The sequence below is a fragment of the Lineus longissimus genome, chromosome 17, assembly GCF_910592395.1.
Source record: "Lineus longissimus chromosome 17, tnLinLong1.2, whole genome shotgun sequence".
Taxonomy (NCBI): domain Eukaryota; kingdom Metazoa; phylum Nemertea; class Pilidiophora; order Heteronemertea; family Lineidae; genus Lineus; species Lineus longissimus.
Window position 1 is genome coordinate 10,598,931 of NC_088324.1, and position 23,459 is coordinate 10,622,389.

The 23,459-nt window shown below is 39.0% G+C and overlaps 1 protein-coding gene across 4 annotated transcripts; it reads left to right on the forward strand.

The window, feature by feature from the left end:
- Positions 1-38: 38 nt before the first annotated feature.
- LOC135501583 (ras-specific guanine nucleotide-releasing factor RalGPS1-like) lies at positions 39-22,848 on the forward strand. Of its 4 annotated transcripts, none has more exons than XM_064793755.1 (18): positions 39-197; positions 2,523-2,687; positions 3,120-3,224; positions 4,269-4,319; positions 5,023-5,106; positions 7,760-7,849; positions 8,090-8,182; positions 8,552-8,675; positions 9,031-9,162; positions 9,331-9,424; positions 9,758-9,946; positions 10,175-10,377; positions 11,235-11,298; positions 11,936-11,971; positions 13,622-13,829; positions 14,038-14,143; positions 14,460-14,548; positions 16,360-22,848. In XM_064793755.1, the coding sequence occupies exons 2-18, from the start codon at positions 2,544-2,546 to the stop codon at positions 16,387-16,389; spliced, it is 1,842 nt and encodes a 613-aa protein (XP_064649825.1). In that variant the 5' UTR covers positions 39-197; positions 2,523-2,543; the 3' UTR covers positions 16,390-22,848. The 4 variants fall into 4 exon arrangements, with proteins under 4 accessions (XP_064649825.1, XP_064649827.1, XP_064649826.1 ...); XM_064793757.1 differs by having other exon boundaries at positions 10,175-10,317; XM_064793756.1 differs by lacking the exon at positions 11,936-11,971.
- Positions 22,849-23,459: the final 611 nt, after the last annotated feature.

A 23,459-nucleotide genomic window follows, 5' to 3' on the forward strand; every position in this document is an offset into this window, starting at 1 on the left:
CGCAGGTTGCCGAATTCATGACGTTGTGCACAGGTTGCCGAATTGATGACGTTGTGCGCAGGTGGTGAGAAAGGAAAAACTTCGATTTCGGTGGATGGGATTTTCGATAAAATAACTACAAAATTGCCGAAAACAGTGGAATTTTTTACACTAAAGATGATTTAGTGATAGTGATTGATATTTTGACTTTGTAGTGGGTAAGTATCAATTTCGTTAGATACATCCAACCCTCCAAAAATCATGATTTTATCGACATGTTTTGCATTGTTTTGTCGTGTTTATGTTTTCATTTTTCTTGCTGTATGAAAGAAATGCACAGCCACAGGGAGGAGCATGGTACTGGTACTGGTACTGGTAGTGTATGTATAATGTAATGTAATGTACATACATGAATAAAGAAATGTGTATGCATCCTGACTGTGCATAACGCCGTGAACGCATATTGCACATTTGCAAATTGCTTTTTATTTGAATTAGTATTAGTAACGTTGTGACATTAAAACGGCGATAGTAATGTTAGTATAATACACACAACGTGGCATCGTCTGACGGCGCGGCGTAACATAACATCACTGTCACTTTCAATTCTTATTCAATAATAATAATTTACATTGGCGCAGTGGCATCATCAATCGTGATGAGGAAAAGTGGGCGACATCCCTGCCCTGAGTCTGCAGACAAACCAAGTATATTTGGCCAGTAAATGCCTGCCACAGTGCCAGTGTTTACAAATTACATCACTACGTCTTGCGAAGCTGGTAGGATAGTCAACTATTCACACTCAAAGCATGAAACATAGCGGATGGCACTTGACATGCCCATGCCGGTCCAAACCATGTCACAGTGACAAAGTTCAAGTTCTCTGTTGCGTCTCTTGTGACTCAGGAAACCCAACAGGAAAGACCTGTGGATTGGTGGAAACAAAAATCCTGCAGCTAACTGAAGAGGAAAACAAGTCAGATGGTATATCGAACATGTCGAATGACTTGGACATGATGATGGAATTGGTATCTATGATTCATAGATACCAATGAATATGACAAGAGTTATATGACTATGTCAGTCTAATTCAACTGTTTGTATGAAAAAAAGGTATCACTGTTTTTATGGAGGGAGTGCCTACTGACTAATTATTGAAGAGGAAATCAAGTGAAGTTGTGTGTGAGTTGACATAGTTGACACAAAGGCATGTTATTTGACTTGGCCAGCTCTAGGAGCAGTGATGATACAGTTTTTTATGCTCATGATATCTTTGTGGTTACTTGATCGACCTAACTTGAAGTTGAACTGCTTTGTTAATCTTTTGTCTTGACCCTGTCAAATAAAATTGTGGTCTATCTCATCAAAAACACTTTGAACACTTTTCTTTGTTTGTCTGCTCCATTTTCTCTGCAATACGTGGGATATGGTTTGAGTATCACAATCACTAGATTGGGTTTGAACCTTTGAGCTCTAAATTGTGTTAGTCTTAGTTAGTCTGTGTGACCTAGCTTTGGTGGTCTTACTCACCGATGACCACAGACGTGTTTCGGATCCAGGCGGTTTTGGCCATAATATAACATGCCTGAGAACATCTATACACGATTCTGATCTTGACCAGCTACTTTCATGGTGGATATGTGATCAAGCTGTGCCAAATTTCATCTTTTAGTTTTATTGTGTGTCAAAATTTAATTGACGGGTACTCCTTTGCATGAACAATGAGGCAATACTGGCATGAAGAGCAAGTGCTCTATCACCATCTACATCAGAAGGAAACTGGACCACACTGTGATAATGTCCAAAAGGCGAACATGGTCCAAATCAAATGGAAATCCAGGAGTTTGAGCATGATTGTGGAGCAGGAGCAAGCTGTCAATGAGATACGTACACGCTCTTCAACCTGTGTGAGTGTATGATTGCCAAACCAAGACATCAACATGACCAACCTCCTCCTACCACTCCAGACAGTCCATGCAGTCCACTCCTCTCCAAATAGCTTGGATGTCCCGTCCATCGCTTGTTTGATTGAAGGCTTATAATTTTAGGGAGGGACAAACCATTCGAAACCTTACAATTTTGTATTGGGATCAGTTGATTCTCACTGAATGCCTAGGACGGTTGAAAGTTAGTGGAAACAAATTACATTACATTAGATACATTTTTATAAGGCCTGCCACATGTCATTCAATTCATTTGAGAGAATAAATCTGTTTAACTTGTTTAAAATGTATTGGGGATTTTAATTCTAACTGATCTGGCGACCCCCTGAGGTGAGAGGAGTTGAAGTCTTGTAAGTGAACTTAAACAACTCTTGCAATGTTAGTAATGGATCATGGCCAACAGATCTAGTGACATTCCTGTTTAATTGACCCAGTCACCTTGCCTGAACCCAGTTTATGGTTTAATTGGCCCTTTACTCTATCATTAAATCCAGTATCAAAAATTGACTGAAAAAAATTTGAAGTGAATTTGCCCTGAATTTTGCCCTACCAAACTTGATCTCAAAATTGAACCAGGAAGTCTTTTTTTCTATTTTTCAGGTCGTCCCACCTCAGCAGACTATGAATGTCCCGCATAGGATACTGACACCAGACGACTCAGCTAGCGGGCAGGACAGTAGAGGGCTCTCACCAACCGGGACAGGGAGCATGGAAATGTACGTGGCGCCCAAATCGTCGCTGCATGATGACATCATACGTGTCCATGTAAGTAACTAATCAACAACGACTCCCTTGCAACATGCCTGATGATTCCTTTGGTTGCATAATTTGATCCTTTTGAATAGTCATTAAAATCAATACCAATATCAGGATGAACTGGACCTTAATAGGTCAAGGCCAGTGGTAAAGTTAAGTGTTACGACGTATATATGGTTTGGAACAAACAGCATGGTCTGACATCAGATACAAATTTGACCGGCACAAACCCAAGTTCCCCTTACTAACTAACACTACTGACAGTGGGCGACTGATCATACAGAAACGGGAAGTGTGGATTAAAATCAATGTGATGTTTGTGGTTGGTTCCAGGCAGTTTTTTTGGGGAATGGGAGTTGGGTGGACACAGTGAATGAGCGATATGACTGCATCCATAATCATGATTGAGTAGGACATCATCCCTTCAATTTATGTTTGCAGCATGGAAGCCAAGACGACAGTGACGGGCGATCCTGTCTCGCCAAAATGAAGCAATTCGATGCCGCCATATTTGATGTGCTTCGAGTAGGGCCTGAGGACTTTGCGGTAAGTTGAATACCATAAAGGTCAAGTCACGAAGACACCTTAGAAAATATGCACTTCCAGTCTTCTCCATTGAGTTTTAGTTGTCCTAAACTTTTAGGGTCTGTAGAGTAAAAGCTGAGCTGATGCATTGTATATGTACCTTGTATTTTACAATGTATACATGTAGGCTAGGCTGCTGTAATCCGATACTGATGGTAGCCGCTACAGCCTGTGTTGGCTGTGTGTTGAACCACCTGTCCTCCATCAGTTGTTTCAGCTGGGCAAACCATTGCAGATCAGGAAGTTTATATTGCTTCTATTAGTTCCCTGTACTTCATCATGTGTATAACGGGGAAGGAGGCTGTGGTATGGTCTGTACCAGAAAATTTGACTGTCTGTTTATATTAAAATGTGTTTGGTTTGAAAAGCTTCCATTATTAGCCACTGCCTTCATATCAAGCTATAAATGCCAAGTTGTCTCTGATGTATACAATTTAAACTCCCTACATTATGATTATGCTTTGGTGAGAAATCAAGCTTGTTTGTTTACATCCACGGGTTGCTCTCATGCCAGGTTCCCGCTCAGGTAACCCTAGACCTTCGAGAACATGTAGTAGACTTATGCTAAGTCAATGCCTCTAGTGGGCTACATCCACTGAGCCAGGTGTTAGTTGGATATATTTTGCATCCAAGCCGCGATCAAAACCTTTTTTATAAGCAGACAGTGTTAGTATCATGCAAGGCATGAACCTGATGAACATGTAGATAATTAGTTTGAAATGAAATTGGAAAAGCTCTGCTATACTGTGTGCTGTACATTGTAGTTTGTGACAGATCGAAATTACTGACATTGACTGAGGCAAACTCATGCGCACCAAATGGAAAGATATTGGATGGGTCCATCGCCACAGAGAAATAGTTCTGTTTGTTGTTCATACATTTGTAGCCATCAATACCATCCCTTGCGAAAAAAACCCTCTGTGAGCAATTAATAGTTAGTGGCGGAAATTGCCTCTCAGGATATTGACAAACTTATTGTAAAACAAGATGTGTTTCTATTTTCAGAGTCAAATCACTATCATGGATCTTCCTGTTTTCAAGTCAATTCAACCAGATGTAAGTACATACTACGAAGAATTAATAAAGTCAAAGACTAGCAAAGGGGAATACATGACTGCCAAGTGTGTCTATCAGAGCGCCCTATGAAAACTCCAACCGGGGTTTAATATAAGTGATGCTATATTTCACATTCTGATATCCACCTTGGAATACCCAAGCGTGATACAGAAAAAAAATCGATGCACTGATATTTGGGTCTCTTGAATGTGTCTTATGTTGTGTTGTGAATAGTTCCTGTGCAGACAATTAAGTCTGGCAGACATGAAATATCAGGTATTGATTTTCTGAGGTTGTTCAGTGCAAAGTGTTTGAAGTGCGTATGATAGTGCAATAATGGCTTGGAAACCAAAGATAATTTAAAATAACAGTTGTCATAATAGTTTTAACTCTCTTTCAGTGTGAAAGGCTTTCCTGATTTTTGGCTTGTTTATTCCTTAAGAATGTCTCTTCATTACATTTGGAGCGCAGAGATTGGAGGGCAGGTTAAAAAATGTTTGATCAAGAAGTCCATGCACATGCATATCTCATCCAAATGGGACAATTTGGTGTTGCCAGATATCAAATATCATAGTGTTCCGTTGATACTGACTTCGTGAAGTGGTTTTCCCTCCACCTGACAACTTTTGTTGCTAAGTGCAATCACAACATTACGATTTATAACCAAATCAATAAAACCATTCACATGTATTTTACATTGCAGGAATTGACAAGCTGTGCTTGGACGACAAAAGAGAAATTGACAAAGGCACCAAATGTTGTCGCATTCACCAGGAGATTTAATCACGTAGGTATTCTGAGAACTCACTTTGTGACATGGGTGGGGTCAGGTTTTTAAATTTCAGGATACAGGATGCTTTGATTCAAGGTACATTTGATTAAAAGCCACAAAATGTGCGCAGTAACCATGTTGAAGTGCAATATTATCGATAATCAACCTCAAGTCAGAAAGCAGTTTTCTGTAGTATCAATGCTGTTTTATTATCAGTGAACTGCTTGAGTCCGAACAGTGTTGACATTGAACAGATGCCTGGTAGGTAGAGGCCATCACTCCATTGGTGGCAGGCCTGGGCATATTATGTTCGCTCAGCAAGCCAACCACTTGACTTCAAATCAGCCGATGTTGGTCTCCGTGGTCTGAGTATACTGAATTGAAAATGTTGTGATCAGCTGTCTTTGCTACTCTGCCCATAGATGAAATCCGACTGAGGAATTTCTGCTCTACCGAAGCCGAATTTGAGCTGTCACTTCTAGCCTCTCAAATCCTACAAATCTGTATGATCTGGATTATATTTGATTTGGTCAGCCACTTGATTCCTACCTGCCAGCCGCTGCAGTTGAATACCCGTATTGATCTAACGTTGTGTGGCCGTCAGGGGATCAATAGAGCTAGATGTTATAACCATAGTTTATCATGAATAGCTTCAGGTTGATTAATGTTATTGGGTGCGTTACTATCCCCCGGGTTTAGCAATTCGTGTAGTGATTTATTGGGGGGTGAGTTTGTTAAATATCATGACACTTAGTGTGGGTTGTACATTGATTGATCTTGGGATCAGAAATAGAATGCAAGTTTCGTACAGTGTTTCCTTGGCAGTTGGAACTGGGTGGTGAATGTGTGATTACTGTACGTGGAGTTCATCAGATATCTGGCGTGGTGAATACTTAGTACATTTGATTTGCATTTGTGGAACATAATCTCACCATCTGCCACCCCTCTTAAATTCCCACCAATGCTCTCAAGGAAAGGTTAAAATATTAGCCTTTTCCACCCCTCTTACAGAAAATTCCATGGAGAACACTGGATGAACAATCGTTCCTGAATCTTAACCAAAACATGCAAAATGTTCTTAATTAAACTGCTAAAAAAATATCTTATTTGCCAGTTAACAAAGTCTGCAGAGCATATTGGTTCAATAATGCAAATCCATTTATAAAATTTGATGAGCCCTGTGGATATGGTGTTCATACAGACAGCTGTTTTGACGTCAGCTGATATGGAAACAAACAGGCTAGGACTAGATCTACCAATAAAAATTCCAAATTATTTGGCCGCGCCTAATGTTGTATTATATCCACACATGTTGTGTTCAGTGCTGTTGCAAATAGCATAAAAAAATCTGCATCAAGAGAGAGTTGTTAATAATTACTGTCACTATTGATGGTTCTGGAGGCAGTTTACATAAACCGGGAATGGCTATCGAGGCGACATGGGAAGAGTCAAATTTGTGGTTAAACGTACATGTTTACCACAAATGACTGTAATAGCTTTGAAAACTTGTAATGTTGTTGTTATCCATATCTGCTTCCTGTTTTCAACACATATTTGCATATTGCATCTGCAGGACTGCAGAACAAAAGTTACCATATGATTGACCATGTTAACTTGCAAAACCTTAGCCTACTTTGAATCATTTCTCATATGGAATCCAAAACATCTGTGGTAAAAAAACCCACATCATCAGTATTTTGATATTTTGCATATCCAACGACGCAATATTGAATATTTTAATCATGTCAATGTGTACCTATACAGGCGGTGACTTTACATAAACAATTCATAAAAAAAAATGATTATGTGGTACCAAAGCAATTCCGCAGATGGTTTAATGCATAATTATCTGAAGTGATGATCGTAAACTTTTCGAACTGATCGTTTATACTTGATTGCTGCGATCCAATGTTGGTTAGTGTGTCACATGACATGACAACTTACGAAAATATGCATGGAACATTGCAGGTCTCGAATTAAAAAACTATCAGGGCACCCATTTTGACTGCAGTCCCAGTTATCGCCCAGCACTAAAACCATGAACTTCAGCCAGCTTTGTTACATAGCTCAAATCGAGAGTTGAATAAGCTGAACCGTAACACGCAATAAACAGGCAATTCTATCTATGCATGCATGGTTTTTTCCCCATTTGTCAATGTCATTTGTATTGAAAATGCTAAATCTGTAATCCCAGGTGATTTCCTAATCAGCCTCAGGCATGTGATAATATCAACCATGTCTACCGTAACACGGTAGTAAATCTCACTCAGTAAGAGTTGTATGAAAGCACAAATACCCATGGGTCTCATTTTGTTAGTCGTCCCAGTATTTTGTTTTTGTTTATTGGTTTTAAATTGGATAAATTGGCTCAAATGGCAAGGCAGGAAGACTTGATTTATGAGTGGCGCTCAGACATTGGACTTTTGGAGTTGCAAATGAAGATTTATCACGCCGTATAAACCTGCATATATCTTTTGTTGCATAAATATTTCATTGCAAGACAATATCGCTTGATGAACTTGTCTATACTGCCACCTGTGTGACTGTTACAGAACTGAGAGTATGATGCCCAACATTAAACACGGACTAAGAAGAAGCCAGATCATCTTCCATCCTGGATCACTTTATCAAAGTTTTCTCATAAGATCTCTTGTATTGTATATTTCAGGTGAATTTCTGGGTACAGAAAGAAATACTGAGTGCTGCTAGTCTCAAGGCCCGGGCTGAGATTCTGGCACACTTCATCAAAATTGGCAAGGTTAGTTACAGTTATCAATCATGGTGGCAGCACTGTATGCCGATATCTGACATCTACATTCATTTGATACTTAGATGATTTTCAGAATAAAAATGTACCTTTACCTATGTCAACGTAATTTGGGCATCAAACACAATGATTACTGCTTGAGCGTGAAAATGAAAGCTATACAATTTCAAATCTTTCACTTGGCTGTTGCATCCTCCATCATGTCTATACAATGACCGGTTTTTGTTTCAGAAACTGCTTGATTTGAATAACCTTCATGCTGTGATGGCTGTGATATCTGCGTTACAAAGTGCACCTATATTTAGATTATCTAAGACGTGGTCGGTAAGTAGAATAATTGCTCAGATTTCGAATGTATTATTCGTTAATCTCAGAATCAAATGGTTCAGGATAAATACTCATTTAGGGCTATCTCATCTTACTGCCCATGTATGCAGTGGCCTAGGAAAGGGAGGACAAGAGGGTCTGTGAATTCCAGAAGAATGCATACATGCATTTGGCCTGTCACAGCTGGTTCTTTCCACACAACATGAAATATTAAAAAATTCTGCCTACATCTCATGGAATCCCCTTTTGGCATGAATTTATCATATCTTATCACCTGAGTTTGGTGAAACTCTCAGGATGTCTAAAAGTAAAATATTCTATGTTGTATGTGGAGATGCAAAATTAGTACCTTCTTCGTTCTTGCAGATGTTGTCAAAGAAAGACAGAGCCACCTATGAGAAGATAGCGGACTTATTCTCGGAGAATAGTAATCGTCTAAAGTTCAGAGATTATATGGACAACGTCAAGTTACCAACGATACCATATCTAGGTACGTATGAAGCACTTTGTCTTAAAACCACGCAGCAAGTTGAGAATAAAAGAAGATAAGGCCTTACAGAATAAATTATGTCTTGTTTTCAATCATCCGACCAACCAAATCTCACTTTTCCTTGGGGCTGTTGCAGGAAACAGGACATTTACTCTGTTCGGCCTGTGGAGTGGACAGACATCACATCACATCTTGTGCTGTTCCAACACAGCAGCGCAAGACTATGTGTAGTAATGTGGCCTTAAACAGTCAACATGCAGAAAACAGTTTAAAAGTGACTATTGACACTACCCCATGAGTCTTATCTCTTCATTATTTCCATTCCTAATATGTCAACCCTCTATGAACTTTGCAGGTTTATACCTGACAGACATAATCTATATCGACGTTGCCCATCCTCATCATGGCGGATTAGAGAGTCAGCAACGCCTCTTACTAATGAATAATATCTTACGAGTTATCGCAGACTTCCAACAGTCGAATTACGGTAAGTTGATCACTTGTTTGAGTCGACTTTTTTGCCGAAAACAGGCTGCCTCAAGAACCCATCATAAAATCAAATGGACATGTATGTGTAGCTAAAAAAACCGTTGTGTCTTTTGTGTAGTAAATGATGTACAAACTTGTCATCATTTTCTTCATATTCTATTTGCAGATCACTTGCCAGTTCTTGAACATGTACAGAACTATCTCAAGTCTGTACGATACATAGAAGAATTACAGAAGTTTGTAGAAGATGATAATTATAAGTACGTATTTTCCTCATCCGAGGAAACATTCCTTTCAGGCCAAAAATTCTGAGAACAGTACATGACAGATGTTTCAGGCGTAGGTTCTATGAAAATTTTGAACTTCTGTATAATCCACAGAATGAAAAAGAGTTTTATAGTGATTCCCTCTGAAAGGGATGTTTCCTACAGCCTCTGGCAACTGGCACTAATAACTCTGTGCTTCTTGTAGGCACATGCACAAGAGATACACAAACGGTGTGGATGTTCGACCAGTTAAACTAGGAAATTGAAAGATACATGTACATGTAGTGATTCTGGTGCTCTTTTATTAACGTTTTATCTCCTTTTCAGGTTATCTCTAAAAATTGAGCCGCCAAATAGTCAAGGGACGATATCGAAATCTCGTGAAGATCTTTCGACAGGTCTGTGTCGGAATCCAAGCATCGGTGGATGTGAGGGGACGTCATCTAATCTCCTACAGACGCCGGGCGGGTCCGGGTTTGTTCCTGGACATAGGAAATCAAGAAGTTTAGGTGCTAAGTAAGTTATGATGTTTCCCAGATGCTATATTAGAATGTGCGTGCAGGAAGTTAGGTGTAAAAGTCACAGCTGTCAATCAAAAATCATAGTAAGAGTCCTACAAATGAAAAGCATAGCTAAAACTAACTTTAAAACTCGAACTCACCCTTGGAAATGGCAAAGCAGTCCTGGGGTGTCCATTTGACTGGGAAAAGAACAGTTTTTAACTTAACGTTTTTGTCTCTTCAGCTTTCTAAGTCAAACAATGCCAACAGACAGGACGGGTAGCCTGCCGTGTAAAATAACGCTGCCATACGTCCAGGGCACGCGCCACCTTCTGGACGATTCGGTACTAGAGGAGGCGCACGCATCGAGCGAGGGGTCAATACAAGGTGGGTACGCTGAAACCCAACAGCCGACAAAACAAGAAACCCCCAAGCTCCAGCCGATAGGTTATTATGAGTCTTATACTATGCACGAAAGTGTTGTCTTGTTCAATCTGTGGGTTCTTCCTTGTGTTTTTGGTGCCCAATTATCGCTGGTCAGTTCAAAGATGCCAGCCTCGACCTGCACAGTAACGCAGTGGCTCCTGTTATGTAGCCAGACCTGAGCCACTCATCGAACCTTTGAAAGGACAGTACATGTTTCTTGCACTTTATGGAACTTAGGTTAATTGGAATATGGCAGGCTCAATCAGTGAGTTTATCAGTTGCTCCCATGGCTCTTCTCAAGCTCTTTGCACCATGCACTCAGAATTGCAAGTCTGGGTATGGGTTGGTTTGGTCAAAATGTATTTGGTTGGCTCTGCATTCACTCATTCGGGGTCACAGCTCCAAGGTGCATCGTTCTTCAGCAAAGGTTTGTCCAAATTGGCTCCTGGATGAAGTTTGTACGCATGTCATCATTGGCTCTTGGTAAAAAGGATGCATGCCTTGGGAAAGAAAAATGCCCTAACCCATTCTCGATGGATGTTATGGTCTAAAATGTACCCCAACTGTGTTGTCCCTACAATGTAGTATGCCATCTCAGATAAACTCTTCCTCTCCTCTTGTTATTATTATTGCGCTATTGTTGTGCTCTTGATGTTGTTTGTATTTTTCTGTGTTTATAAAAATGTTACCAAAATTACCTAAGGCAGCTTGTATATTTTAGATGTTATTCATAAAATTTCTACTTACAAGTAAACTTAAAATAAAGGTCATGTTGTGCAAATGTGATGCAAATGCTTATCATACAAACAGAGTGTTGATAGATTCAATTCAAAATTGATGATTTTTCTTGACAGTTTCCTCAATTCTCAACTTTCTAGGTGAAGGAAAAGACAGCTCCGACACTGGAGACGAAATGGAGAGCTTCTGGCCAGCAAGAGAAAGGTGGGTGAAGTCTTTGTGCCAGATTCTGTTTATTTTGGATTTTTCTAAAAAATCACAGGTTTCTGCACCAATTGCAGGCCATTGTCCTGTCTAATCTTGAAATCGTGTTGTGTTATAACTTATATCTCTGAAAAGCTACCAAAAATATAATCGCTGCGACGCTGGCAGATTATAAAGATGATATAAGGTTTCTGTGAGGGTCAGGTTGGAAACATCATCAACTGCCTTGTCAAATGTTCTTTATTCATCCCATTTTTGTTTCTGTCCTACTATAAAAGCATCTTGCAAACACTATACCATGTGCATTTTTGCATTTTGTTTCTTAAACATAAACACAAATCCATTGTGCATGTCACTAAGAAAAATTGATTTGGGGAGAGGCATGCATTAAGACTTTCTTTGTTTAAGGCAGCAACTAACGAATTACCACTGTCACATGTAACTTGGGGGGGGGGGGGCATTTCTCTCATATTGCCATGTTGAGAATATTGACTAGAGCTTCCCCCTCTCAGTTTTGCAATCAGGAAAAAGCTTTGGGCTTTCTTAGTTTCCAATTCTACCCACTCCCAACTTATAATTTTAGTGGTAACAGCACCTCAGAACCTTTGTTTATCTTGTGCATGTCTCCCTTTTGCAGACGTGGCTCGGTGGAAGTACGCCGATACAGCTATAGGTATACGCAGTCATTGTTTCTGTAACCAATCTCTACCAGACGTCATGTCAACTCTTCTTCAATTGTGACTCTGTACAACAAAATTCTATTCTTAAAACTTATGAAATTATCAGATCAGATGATCAGATGAATATCACCTTCATCTGTATCAAATTGCAGAGCTGTTTCACCTTGTCTTCAAGGAAATAGCACTGACCATAGAGAAAATCCCATGGATCTTCTGTCCTTCGTGTCACTCATGTCTGTAGAGGTAATAACCTGAAGTGGGACAGGACTTCTGATGGAGAGATTGGTCCTTGTAGCTTGTAACCCTGGTTTGATTCTGGTGTCCCTGATTTTAATACCGTTTTCATTCACACTTCACAACACTGTAACATACTTCATCAATATCACAATAACCTCAAAATGTGATCAGTAAAGTGTTCCAACTGACCACCAGGGAAGGCGTTATACTTACTTGGAAATACAATTTCAAGCTTCGGATCATTGACAACTTTCTTCCAGCTGTACATTTAGCAGTGGCAGAAATTGCCTTCAGCTATGCTATGCTATTGCTAGTGGAAAATATTGCTCCAAGGTCAGCTGGCAAGCTACAGAAGGTTTCAAATTAAGCTGAGATAGGCTTGCATATTGACTTACTATAGGCTTACATGTTTGAGAGCCAAACAATAGCTTCATTCTCTGACAAAAAACCATCTAGCTTGCATGCTTTGCCATAGCAGTTCAGCAGAGGAGATTGCCAGCTTGTACACAAGGAATGGCAACAGGGAGCCATCATGATTGGAGAGTCAGCAATTTGCAAAAAGTTGTAAAATGTAGTCATATAATATCATTAGCCAATATATTCACCAGCATTCTTCACAATATCATAACACTCTACCGCATGTTACATTTTAATGCACTCATCTTTCAAGTAATCAGACATGTACGACCACAGATGTTTTTTCTTCACAAACTCTATGGTTTCAAAATGGCTGAGTTGGATTTCCTTTTGGCGTTTATCACATTTTTTTCTTCAGATTGGTGATTATTTGTTTTTGGTCTACATGTATATGGGTTTTGAGAAGGAGATTTTGTGGCTAGTAAAGTTGATCATCTAAGGAGACTTTGTTCAACTTGTAGTCAGCCACATATTTTTTCCTGCATGTTGATTCAAATTATTTAAAATTCCAAATGATTTGTGCATGTACGATTAAGTAGACTAGTGTGGACTTTACTGTTTTCAGCCTGATTATATGTCAAGGTAGCTCTCTAGTAAGAATTATTATCATGTTAGATCCATCATGAAACCCTTTTTTGGTGTTAGACATGTTAGAGGGGAATGCATGCTGACCTTATGACTAAGTGGGGTCTCTCCTGTAAAACATTTCTTCGTCTCTAGATGCTTCCAAGGAAACTGTTTTGGTGTGTTACATTCCTTCAATCATTCATCCTTACTGCAACACTTAACGCCTCTCTATGGCTTAGAATTGGCAATTCACTTGTCATACATAGATCAACACTCCTTGTGCATGCATGGCAGCCCTCTATATCAAAACAACCACTGCTTCCGAGGATATACACTTCATGACTATTCTTGCAGGTGCTGCAGTGTTGTATCCAATGAAACATTTTATGTGCCTATTTCAAATAAATGTGTATGTTTTTCAGTTTTGAAAACATGAGATATGATTCGAGTCTTCCGTCTGCGTCCTATACTGCCCATTTCACATGTCAAGGGTGCCTGAAGCGGAAGACACTCATCAAAGACGGGAAGAAGCCTGCTGTCTCGTCCTGGACGCGGTACTGGGTGGCATTATGGGGGACGTCGCTGCTCTATTATCCTGCAAAGTCATTCAGAGGGCAAGAAAGATCTGATGTAAGTGGAAATTGATTTCCTACATACTTTGGTGTCTTCATCTCAGTGTTATATCCATCAGTGTTGACTGTTAATCAGTGTTCAACTTTTATCAGTGTCCCAGTCAGTTGGGTCCTGTCTGCCATCAGTCCACAATAATCTTGATGTTGTTGATTGAACAACATGTCTGTAGGCACTTTGTCAATTTTCTTCTCTCTTTCCATTTCAGTTTCGGTTAAATCCAAGTAAAATGATGTCAATAGTCGGTTGGATGGTGGTCATGATGGACAACCCGTTACAACCAGATACATTTCAATTAACAGACCCCATCAAAGGTAAATTGTTTATATGGAGAATATCAGCATTGAATAGGTCTTGTCGCCAATTTGTCTTTCACAGGTCGAGCTCTGGTGTGTGCCCAAATGACGTCTGCCAATAATATCTCAGAGTGCCCCTGTGGAGACCTATGATAGTGACAGTTGTTGTGAAGGGCTTTGGTACAGACCCTTTTCAGTCAAAAAGCACTGCATATAAAAGAGCTATATTGTAACCCAGATTGACAAAGGAGGGTGTGCAGGGATAACCACAGAAGAGTACTAAGTGTCTAAATGCTTATGTTCTTATTCTAACCTAAAAGGTCTTTTGTTGCAGGCAATGTGTATAAGTTTCGAAGTGGGACACAAGCAATAGCACTCGAATGGTGCAGGCATCTCAATGAAGCATCTCGAAGTCATATTAAAGTAAGTCACAGCCGATATCACCGAATGCTTGCCATGTGTTTGAGGTCAACCTGTTTGTGCAAAGATTATTACAGGCAGGACACTTAGTGGGAACACAACATTGGGATTTAACCTTGTGACAGATCACACCAGACTTGGTAGTAAGTTGCTAGCCGAAGTATAAAACAATCATTGACATTATAAACGTATGTCAGTTTTGGTCCTCTTTCAGGTCAGACCTCATAAACACAATATATACATTGGTGCTCTGTCAGTCAATGAAGAGACATTTCAAAGTATCTTTAATGTAGTCCACCAAAATGAGCCGTGCATTGTTTTCTGAAAACCTTGATTTTCCAAAACAGTGTTGGACAAGCTTGCTATTTTCTCCAAACATGTTTACAAATATCTGAGGCACCACAAAGATACAAAGATGGGAGTCATTTTGAGCATAGACTGTAAGCTATGAATATGTGGATGAATCCGTTTGTCCCAAATGCAACTTACTACCCGTTTTGGGGTGATGGATCACATAAATAGCAAAAAACTGCTCAACAAGATTGATGAGAACCATATAGACAACACCAAAATCAAAGTGATGATGGTTATGAGATGGATTTGTTGAACTTTGTCCCCATTCACCTTCTGAAATGAAAGTGTTTTTCTTTAATTGTCAAATCTGTAAATTGTATAAAAATCTTGTTAATATACATGTATGTAGGTTTTCTGAATTGACTGGCACCCACAATTCAGGTTTGGGAGTTCCAAGTCAGCTGTTTGATGTTTACGCCAGTGTCACTGGTCTAACAATAATCATTGTGACGCACACTACACTGACAATATACAAGTCAGTTTATATTTTTATTCATTTGTTGAGTTTGGTGCTGTGCACATGTTAATTATTACACAATATGTATGATCAATTTTACAGATCAGCAAAATTTGAAGAATGCTAGCATTGTTCTTTGGAATTACGTATCTGGGTGTGATCTTTGTATATGTTCAGTGTTGTGATTCCGTCATATCTATTCTTAGCATGTCAGAACCCTGTAATGGAATTTTCAATAATGAGATTTTGCACATTGGTCATTCCTCTCTCAGAGTTTGAACAGGCCCGCCAAAATCTTGAAATCAGGAAAATAATTCAATGTCTGATGAAAATCAGCCAACTGCAGTAAACTGTTCGAAATGTTGTGACTATAGCTTGAAGTTTACAAATTAAGTACTTTCTGAAAGTTGAGTCTGATTGTTTTCAGTATATTTCAGTATATTTCTTGTCCAATATGATTATTTCTTCAGCCCCACCCTTTCTTTTTGATACCTGAGAAGGTGTAGAGTTTGAGAATATTGACCTGAAATGTCTAAAGTGAATACGTTATGTTTTGCAAGTACTGTCCCTCATAGAGGCAATATCGGGTGATTTACAGACAAGATCATGTCTCCAACTCTGCAATTACCTCTGGACTGATTTCATCTTCATTGGTTATAACGTCATTCTTCCATTCAATTCCATAGCGCTTTTCACTTAATTATCTACTGTCTCGAAGCGCTTTACAATCTCAAACATCATCACCCAGCCTACCTTTCTGGAGAACCAAGGGCAGAGCTAAGTCAGAGTCCAAAATTCATCTTAACCTCGCTAATGCTAAGGTTTTATCCTTGGTTTTAGTGCTGAATTTCTATATTCACTTTATAGTCTGTGGGTTCATTGCTAACATTACCAGTATAATAAAAGAACAAGTCTCCATTCTCCTCCCCCACGTACATTCCACCTTATTTGTCGTTCCATTGCTGTGTGTTTGGTTACTGCATGTCTGTTCCTTATTTTCCAGCCTCCCGCAAACCTGATGAGCTTTGAATGATCGTAACCTCGTCGTCACGTAAGGATTTATCGTATTGGCACAAAAAATAGCCGTTTTTTGACACCATGTTTGCATGTGTTAGAAAAGAAGCTGTGTCGATCTTTGGGTCTCGCCTGTGACCTGCAGGATTGAGATTCGTATACTTACAAAAAGCTGGTGATCAGTTGCTCCAACGGGATTGAGCTTGAATGATGACGTGAATTGATCTTTTCGTGGCATCACATGTGCATGTGCCAAAGACAGTGCTTTCCAGTGATCTGTTGTATTGAGGGCAGTAGGTTGTTATCGTTTAAAAAGGGATGACGGTTTTGCATGACAGCTATGAAGATAAGGTCATTGAATGACTTATTCTAAAGGAAGATCCTTGAATCGCTTTTCATACCTGTTAGGCTTCAAATGAAATGATAACCTGGTCGTCACGTAAGGACCTAGCGTACTGGTGTAAAGTGGCATGCTGTCGTATAAAAGAGACCATGTAAAAGTTCTGTTTCGTGACATATCATTCATGTTCTAGAAAAGATATGGTGCCTTTTCCTCAGGTTTCGTGTTTCTTACAGGATCTTGATATATGTGTACGGAATAAGTCTCTAACCTGTGACGACTATGGTACAAAACAGATCAATGTTGCCCAAAATAATTTTTTCATTTTCCAACCTAAATGGAATGAAACAATTTCTGAAATTGCTATTTCCAATAAGTTTGAGAAATATCACTTTGAAAAATTCTCAAATACAAGCTGTTTTGTCCACTGTATTCATTGCATAATTCTGGCATAATATTTGGTCAACTTTTTTGTGCTTGATGTGCAAAATATCTTCCACATGCATGGCTTAATGCTTTAGTTAGTATCATTGGAGATTCTTCAGTGTACAGTATCACAGGCAATTATTGTGTAAGAAAGTGTTTTTTAAGGCAAGAGGTGAATTGTCCCAATGCGTTTTTGACCCTGCAGCTTGAACCTTCTTTATTTCAGCTAAATCATTGGAAAAAACGATGTTAAAAGGAATTAAATTTGCTCAAATTATCATAGTTTGGTGTATAACAGTAAGGTGTTTGGAATTGGCCCAATTTCATCTCACTTTTCCCACTTGTTGGGTGTACGTGTAGCTAACAGCTGGGGAAACGAGGAAAAATATTCACAACTTTGCAGGTTTTGGGACTGAAAAGTGACGGTGAAAAACTGTAGACATGTGATTTGTATAACCCTTTCTACTTGGGATGAAATGTATTGGCTTGTATAGAATAAGCTACTTGCTTGGTACATATTGAACTGTATTATTTATTGAACCATAAGGATTTGTGTAATTACTGGTGTGAAAGGAATCACAGTACCTCTAGGTGAGACTGAGCAATACATGATTCTATTGTAAGATCATAATCTATATCATTGGAATGGGTTCTTATCACATTTAATCAGTCATTGGGTAATAGGGAGTGGAGTGTAAGGACTGTTTTTCCAGGATGGCTAAGTTTACTTTCACACCGGCCATTTTTTCAGTGTATTCCAAAAAGGTGAAATTGAATAACCAATCATCAGTGATAAACGGTAAAGCATCTAACATTTCTCAATTAACGAGAGTTTGATTTAAAAGTGGCTGTTTTCCTGAACGAAAAGAAAGAGTAGGATTAGGTCCTGATTTAAAGTCTATTTACATTTGGTGTCTATTTGTTTAACATTCTGTATAAACCTTAATTATTGGTTTATTTCAAGTTGCACTTTTTGGGACCTGCTGACCATATTTTCTGTACCGGTAACCAAGGTTATCTTTCTTAGAATATTTTTTATCATGTTGGTACAATTGTATTGATCATTAATTTATATTTTACCATGGCATGCGTTTTGTCTCTTGCCAGATGTGGAAAGGTAACATTAGGGCATAATCATATTTGTGCAATACTATATGCCAGTAGGTTTGGTTTAGCACATAATACTTTGACATGGGTAGTACTCAAATTCTTTTTTTCAATGTGTTCTTGAGAAACTGAATAGTGGATTAGCAGTGGCGTAGAGGCTTGGGTCTCTAACTAGTTGTGTCTTGTCTCTGGTTCGATCCTCACTGTCTGTGTGAGACTCTGGGCAGATTCTTCCTCCACCCAGGTGTGTTGATGGCCTGGGTTCAAAAGTAGCTGGAAATAGCTTATTTGCAGCCTCTTGCTCTGACCAAAACTTGGTAATAGCTCACTGATTGTATAGAGAATGGGACCCAGTGGCTGACCTCTTCTGTGAAAAATCCTGGTACTCTTATAACTAAAGAACTCACTGTAAGTTTGATCGGCCGGCTTTATATTTTCTTGGTTTTGTATCGTCATCTGCGAAGTAAAAATCTCGATGACGAAAAATATGAGCATAATATTGGAGAGTACTTCAACTTTTATATGTGCGGCTGCTTTAAGTGCAGCAGTTGAGTTTTAATAACCAAGATAAGGGTGTTATTCTGGTATGAAACTGTGGCCAGACTCTCCATCATTTCTTGGTTTTGGTCATTGACAATTTTATAGGTCATCTGTTAGAATTTTATCATTGTTGAAAATTACGGTAAAACACGACATTGTTAAAAATTGCAGAATCTTTCTTAGTGAAACATTTTATTGTAAAATCTTGATGTTGAAATGAGCAGGGCATGTGCCTTTTAACCCATCTGAAGAAAACAATACTACCTTGAAACCAAGGTCTTTTAGAATATTGAATTAAAGGTTTACTGTTAAAAGATATGTACTGTACATGTATGCATTGAAGGGAAGAGCGCCAACTTCATCCAGCCTAGTTTAATATTTCTGTTAAGTTGGAATTGTGTGCTTCCTATGTTTTTATAGAGGAACATCAACAATGTCAGTCCTTTTTGGCTCACCGTAGGGGAGTCTTTACAATACCGCAGTGTCCGTCGTCCGTCGTCGTCTGTCGTCGTCCGTCGTCGTCGTATCCTGTTTCAAAAACAGTGGCACGTTTCTTAACCGCTAAGCCTATGAACTTGTAACTTTGTACACAGGACTCCCTTGGTCAGATGACCTGTGACACTAAATTTCGGTCCGATCTGATTCTTAATTTGGCCACCAGGGGGCCGAATGTAGATATCTAAAAAGTGTGATATCTCGCTTATTAATGACTTGTTTGGAATAAAATTTTTGTGGTAGGTACTCATAGCAAGGATACATCATATATCATACGGGTTTTTAATTTGACCTACTTTTCAAGGTCACAGAGGTCAAATGGCGTAAATTGGCTGTTTCAGTGTAACTATGGCACGTTTTTCAACCTCCACAGCTATGAACTTGAAACTTAATACATATAACCCCCTATACCAGATAACCTCTGGTGCTGAATTTCAGTCTGATCTGATTCTCAACTTGGCCACCAGGGGGCCGAATGTGGATACCTAAAAAGTGTGATAATTCGCTTATCAATAACTTGTTTTCAATAAAACTTTCGTGGTGGGTACTCATAGCAAGGATACATCATATATCGTACAATTTTTTAATTTGACCTACTTTTCAAGGTTGCAGAGGTCAAATGGCATAAATTGGCTGTTTCAGCGTAACTATGGCACGTTTCTCAACCGCCACAGCTATGAACTTGAAACTTGGTACATATAACCCCCTATATCAGATAACCTCCTGTGCTGAATATCGGTCCGATCTGATTCTCAATTTGGCCACCAGGGGGTCGAATGTGGATATCTAAAAAGTGTGATATCTCGCTTATTGATGACTTGTTTTCGGTAAAACTTTTGTGGTAGGTACTCATAGCAAGGATACATCATATATCATATGGGTTTATAATTTGACCTACTTGTCGAGGTCACAGAGGTCACAACGCAGACACAGATATGGCCGAAATTGCATGTTTTGTGTTTTTCGTGTTGTGGCAATCCAAAGGTCGTGAGTTCAAACCCCGGTCAGGGACGGCCAAAAATATTTTTTTATTTTATTATTTTTTATCTTTTCCCTTTTGTCTTTTCTGACTTGTATCTTACATTTTCTTGATTTTTGGCTCACTGTAGGGGAGTCTTATGTAATACCGCAGTGTCCGTCGTCCGTCGTCGTCGTCCGTCGTCGTATCCTATTTAAAAAACAGTGGCACGTTTCTTAACCGCTAGGGCTATGAACTTAAAACTTTGTACACAGCACCCCCTAGGTCAGGTGACCTCTGACACTGAATTTCGGTCCGATCTGATTCTCAACTTGGCCACCAGGGGGCCAAATGTCGATATCTAAAAAGTGTGATATCTCGCTTATTAGTGACTTGTTTTCGATGAAACTTGTGTTGTAGGTACTCATAGCAAATATACATCTTATATCATACGGGTTTTTAATTTGACCTACTTTTCAAGTTCACAGAGGTCATATGGCGTAAATTGGCCGTTAGAGTGTAAACTATGGCACGTTTCTTAACCACTAAAGCTATGAACTTGAAACTTGGTACATATAACCCCCTATATCACATAGCCTCTGGTGCTGAATTTCAGTTTGATCTGATTCTCTACTTTGCCACCAGGGGGCAAAAAGATATCTAAAGTGTGATATCTCGCTTATAAGTGACTTGTTTTCGATAAAATTTTTATGGTAGGTACTCTTAGGAACAATACATCACATGTCTTACGGGTTTTCAATTTGACCTACTTTTCAAGGTCATAGAGGTCATATGGTGTAAATTGGCCGTTGGAGTGTAAACTATGTCACGTTTCTTAACCAGTAAAGCTATGAACTAGAAACTTGGTGCATATAACCCCCTACATCAGATAACCTTTGATGCCGAATTTTGGCCTGATCTGATTCTTTATTCGGCCACCAGGGGGCCATAATGGAAAAAGGAAGAAGTGCAATATCTTGCTTATTTGAGTGAATTGTTTTCGATAAAATTTTTATGGCAGGGACTTCTAGCAAGGATACACCACATGTCCTACGATTTTTGGATTTGACCTCCTTTTCTAGGTCACAGAGGTCAAATGGCGTAAATTGGCCATTAGAGTGTAACTATGGCACGTTCTTAACTGCTGAAGCTATGAACTTGAAAGTTGGTACATGTAACCCCCTACATCAGATAATCTCTGACACCGAATTTTGGCCTCATCTGATTCTTGATTTGGCCACCAGGGGGTCAAAACTGAAAAAGTAGGACGTGCAATATCTTGCTTATTAATGACTTTTTTTCGATGAATTTTTTATTGCAGGGACTCTTAGCAATCACACGATATTGATCTTGTTGAAGTCATAGACAATTATTGGTTGGATCATAAATTTATATATACTGCCCTGTCTTATTACTTGACATCAATACACATCTAAAAAAAGTCTTCATGCCTGATTGTGTTCACCATATTCACCTCTAAACTAAGCATGATCCTGCCTACTAAAAGATGTATACGGTGAGCACAATGGCCCCTGGCCGTTTCATTTTAATATCGTGGAGTTACAGTTTAAAATATCTGTTTAGCTATCAAAAATAGATACTTATCAGGCTGTAATTCTAATAGTCTTATCTATTTTTGTTGATTTGGATGTCAGAAACCTGCCAAATTAAATTGTAAATTATATTTTCACTTCACGGATTTGCTGCATGCAGAGGTCAAGCCCATAATTATAAATGTTTATAACTGTATATAAATGGTTGATAGGAGGCTGGTATTGAATTTCTTCATTTGCTATCCTCCGACTACAGGGTAATAGATGAAGTAGAGGCCTGAGAAAGTGCTTTGGGATATTGAAGTTCTTCTGGTCAACATGTTCTGTTTTCTTTTAAATTTGACTTCCGGCTAAGTCTTCAAAGCAAAACACTACTGATGACCATTGGGAGATGAAGGACTTAATAAGAATTTCAGGAGGTCACAGCAAACAAGAGGTTTCAAGTTAGTCTAACCAAGTGTTGAATGGAAATATAGGTGTCTAGATTAAGAAAATGACATTTCGATGTGTACGGTATTACGTTGTACTGAATGATTATAGATTTTGCCAAATGTAGAGAGTCAGAATTGTTAGTTTCAAACCTGTTTTTCTGCTGCTATGAATTTGTAACTTGCTTGATTTTTAACGGATTTTCATTGTTACAAAGCCCACTCTCTTTCTTTAGGTTGGCAAACTTTTGAAGAGGAACTCATATTTTCTTTGTAAATTGTTACCAGGGGTCATATTGATGTCCCAGAATGGTTCAGGATATCAAAATAACTGGGACACGAACCCACTTGTATACCATAAATATTTAGGTGCACTTTTTCTTCCGATGGCAAAATCAGCAATGATTTTAAATCATCCATTGTAGAACCTTCAAGTAACATTGAGAAGTATCTCCCAAACTCTGTAGTTTGTCGATTGAATCATTGACAAAGTTATGAGCTATTTTTGCAGTATTTTGAAAGATTATTTTGTGACGGTCTATTTTCAATTACAATTTAACTTTGCTGCTCTTCCTGCCCATGATCAATGTAAAGTACTGTAAAATTGATAAATTATACTTCAAAACACTAACTCGTGTTGGTCTTCATTTCTTTGGTGGTGGTTTGTAGTATTCGTGCTCAAGCCCCTCCTCCACTCAGTTGGACCTAGAAGCTCTCTTGAAAGTTTTTTCAAAAGAGTGGGAAGTTGGATGGAAGCAGATTTCAATAAACCACTATTCCAACTGGGAGAAATGCCTACGTTTTCATCAGGACTCCGATATCTTGATCTGGCGCAGGAAGGGCATCTAGAAGTGAAATCGGAAATGTCTGTTCCAATATTCGTTCAACTTACTTGGCCTGGCTGCTTAATCGGTGTAATCAGTATACGTAATGCTACTGTGTAAATGAAATTAATTGAAGGAGACAGTTCAACTGATACTGGCATTTGTCTCTTACCTACTTGAGCAACTGGGCCCTGGAATGAAAACTGCCTACAAGATGATGAGTCTCCTATTATGATTGTCATGTTCTCATCACACTATTGGTTCATGTTGTCGAAGCAGTCAAAATAGGCAGGCAATGTTGCAGATTATGGCCATCTCGGAACCCATTCCTATACTGTTTCGTAGGGCAGTCTGACTGAACTTTGCTTTAATTAGATACCACCAACAACAGAACCTTGGCAAAGCCTTTTTTGAGACA